The sequence below is a fragment of the Pinus tabuliformis genome, chromosome J (genome assembly GCF_031772625.1).
Source record: "Pinus tabuliformis cultivar Carrire ecotype Pingquan chromosome J, CPIR1, whole genome shotgun sequence".
Classification (NCBI taxonomy): domain Eukaryota; kingdom Viridiplantae; phylum Streptophyta; class Pinopsida; order Pinales; family Pinaceae; genus Pinus; species Pinus tabuliformis.
Window position 1 is genome coordinate 1,317,735,841 of NC_142295.1, and position 3,583 is coordinate 1,317,739,423.

Consider the following 3,583-nt stretch of genomic DNA (forward strand, 5'->3'; position numbering starts at 1 on the left):
AGATATTCTAAAAACTCTAATTAAGGGCAAAACCAAAGGAAAATGTTCATTGCATGATGGCATTCTGAAAAGTTCAGAATAAGGTCCACTTGATCTTTAAGACAAACTAAAAGTGTTCGGGCGATAAAAGGAAAACAATGGAGATAAAAAAAGGAAAATTAAGGACGTATATAATTCTCACATCAAGCTCTCCTGCTTTTGACTAGGACAGAATGAAATGTAATCACTTCTCAAAACTGGAACCCTAAAATGCGGCTAATTGGGCCCTTTCCATAGTCAACCATTGCCCCCAAAAATGCTCCGTTTAAAATGTTTTACTTATAAACATTTAAACAATTTTGTTTTCGGCCAGGAACTGCCCGTTGTTACCATGGTTTAAGACTATTGGGAAGTTGTTGGCACTACTGTATGCTATTACTGTAATTTAAAATTAAGGACAAGAACAGAACATCGTCATTATTTTCAACAATTATAGTTAAATCCCTTTTCGTTCCCAATAATATCTCTCTTTAAGCACATTCAGATAAAGTTCAGTCCTCATGGGAAAATTAATCTCAGGCTTGAATGTTTATCCAGATAGTGTCAGTTTAAATTGTTTGGTGGTTTTCTGACATATCTAAGAAAGCTCCACATGACAGTTGACACGAAAAATAAAATGGCTCCAACAATAACAGCATACTTGATGCCAAGATTAACCAATAAATTCACTAGCAGCCCCGCAAACACCACTCCAAAGAAATTGGCCGAAACAGCCTGCCAAAAAGGCATATCCAGTATTGTGGCTGCAATGGCTCCAGACCATGCCCCAGTCCCTGGGAAGGGAACGGCAACAAACAACATCAATCCAAGCCATTGGAACTCCTCTATAGGACCTGCTTTCTTCCTTGTTATTTCAATCAGCCTATCCAGAAACCTGGAAGCAACTGAACTCCTCTTTCCCGCATAATTCACAAGCTGTTTCAAATAGAGTAAAATAAATGGTACAGGTACCATGTTTCTGCAAGGCAATCCAACTTAATGTTACACAATTGAGTAAACAAGTTTTGATTGAAGATTCAGCCCGGGCTTGGTTTGATCCTATCATGTTTATATTGAAAAAGAAAATACCAACAATTACACAGGAAAACATAGTATCATTAGACAATTCATATAACTTTTGCTCCATGACCTGGTATGGGCAGGTCAGAGACCTCAACTTTAGTAATTACAGAGACAATACCAACAATTAGCCAGGAAAGCATAGTATCTTTAGACAATTAATATAACCCTTTGCTCCATGACCTAGTATGAGCAGGTCAGAGACCTTAACTTTATTATTACAGTCCACTGGTTAGGACAGTGTAGGGATGTATAATTCAGACTAAATAAGTCAATAAAGAGATTAGAGAAAAGATCAAAGAAAGGCATCTAAAACCCAAAATATTATCTTGAAAATGTGCACTATGAAAGCTGAGAAATTACCCCATAACAGCCAATATGGAGACCTTCAAGGGTTCTAACTGCATCCAGTAACCTACAGGAATCGCCCCTCTGAGCTCCAGAATTGGAAGTGTAGCCAACACAAAGACTATGAGCTCGTCAGGCCACCCAGTTCTCCTCATAAAACTCGCAATCTTCAAGCCAATCTGCGAAGCCTTGATGGACTCTTGACTCGCAAACGCACTGTTACAAAACAGCATAGCCGAAATCACCAAAGAAGCCGAGAATAATGCACATGTCTTTATAATACTCCATTGCAATATTCGTTGGAGAGTCTGAAAGCCCTGCTCCGAGCTGGAGGGGCCTGGGCTCTCCAAGTCTTTATCCATGGCCCTCCGGACTGTCATCCAAACCTGAGCTATAGACAAGATTCAACCTGTATTTTCAAGCTTGCATAATACTTTTCTGGTTAAAATCTGGTGAACCCAATTCATGAAATGCATAGGAAATGAAGGAGGTACCTTGTTAGCGGGCCTTGTGAGATGCAGATTCGGGGCCCATGGGCCCGGACCTCTGTTAAGTCCAAGATTGTGGAGAGTCTGGGGTCGAGAAGTTAATTGAAGAGATCTCGAGTACAGCTTTGTTGTTGTACGGGAAGCAAAGGGTGTGATCGCTGCAAACGCCATTGCCATTGTTATTACGAACACGAATATTCAGAATGTATAGCCCTTTCACCCCTTTGCTCCCTGCTTCTTCCTAGATCCCTGAAGTCCTTAAACAGGAGCGGGGCGTCACAGTCTTTTGAGTCCAAACCGAAGTGCCACGTCATCTAATGGGAACAGCGAGTGTCATTCAATGGCTCGGTCATTAAGGGAATGAAATGAAATTTAATTTTAACGTCGACGAGATTAGATACATTGGAACAGCGAGTGGCATTCAATGGCTGGGTCATCAAGGGAATGAAATGAAATTTAATTTTAAGGTTGACGAGATTAGATATAGTTTATAGCTTATGTGATTACTGGTTTTTATGAGATTAGATATAGTTTATAGATTATGTGATTACTGGTTTTTATGAGATTATTAGTTTGGAGATTATTAGGTTTTTTTGGGTTGTTGTTTGTTTTTTTTTACCATTCAATTTTTATTATTATTAATTTTATTATTTAAGTGTATGATTATTAATTTTATTATTTAATTGTATGATGATTTTTTTATTGAAAATACAATGTTTAGGAATGAGTTGTTGTAACTATTTCTGATGTTTTTGAAAACATCACATTTCAAAATGAAATGTGTTTCTGATTCCACTGCTGAAGACGTGCAAAAAGTACACACATATTCTTCTCAAGCTTCTTTAGGTCTTTTCCGCCCAATGCAAGTTAGTTCTTAATTGAGCAACAAGAATCTTTGCTCTCCATGGAAAGCCATCGTAGTTGATGCAAGTTAGTTCTTAATTGAGCAACAAGAATCTTTGCTCTCCATGGAAAGCTAGCTCTGATACACTCTTTTTGTTAGAGATCATAAGTGGGGTTGAATTCTTAAACATGATACTTTTTCTTTCTACCCAATTGTTATTCCCATATACACTTACAAAACTTCTCCATAACAAAACTTCATATCTTCGAACTCTACAATGGTGAAGAAAGGGTACTTCATGTCTCAACGTATAGTATAGCTAATACTAGAATATCGTAACGTTGGCTTAGTATATTTAATAATATTAGATTGATGATCTCCGATGATATTGGGTTGGTGTCAAGGTGAGTACTTTTTATTAATTTTTAATCATTTAGGTTGAGCATAGTAGTGGGTTAAATGAAAAATGATTTGTTATTAGTAGATTTGCAAGAATTTTTTTTGGATAGGTTATAACTTTATGATTTAAGCAAAGTCTTTTGGTAGAAATCACATAAGAGAAATTTTTGGCCGACGCGTTTTGAACCAACAAGTGTGATTCATCATTAAGACCATATGAAGAGGCAGACCATGGCAAAGACTTAAATAGATAGCAATGTAGAGACCATAATTTCAAGTAACAACTATATTTAAATAATAATATTTAAATTATGATTTTTTTTATTTTTTTTTGCGTAAAGACTATTTCTATTAAAAAAGAGAAAAAATATGTACAAAGAGGTCAAGACCTCAGAGGGGGCTGAAG

At 36.8% G+C, this 3,583-nt stretch overlaps 1 protein-coding gene across 3 annotated transcripts; it reads right to left on the minus strand.

Annotated features, from left to right (window-relative positions):
• Positions 1 to 430: 430 nt before the first annotated feature.
• LOC149232114 (uncharacterized) lies at positions 431 to 2,255 on the minus strand. 3 transcript variants are annotated; one of them, XM_089379355.1, is made up of 3 exons: positions 1,941 to 2,255; positions 1,462 to 1,832; positions 431 to 997 (listed from the first exon to the last, which is right to left on the minus strand). In XM_089379355.1, the coding sequence occupies exons 1-3, from the start codon at positions 2,109 to 2,111 to the stop codon at positions 583 to 585; spliced, it is 957 nt and encodes a 318-aa protein (XP_089235481.1). In that variant the 5' UTR covers positions 2,112 to 2,255; the 3' UTR covers positions 431 to 582. The 3 variants fall into 3 exon arrangements, with proteins under 3 accessions (XP_089235481.1, XP_089235482.1, XP_089235483.1); XM_089379356.1 differs by having other exon boundaries at positions 1,462 to 1,837; positions 1,941 to 2,077; XM_089379357.1 differs by having other exon boundaries at positions 1,462 to 1,855; positions 1,941 to 2,076.
• Positions 2,256 to 3,583: the final 1,328 nt, after the last annotated feature.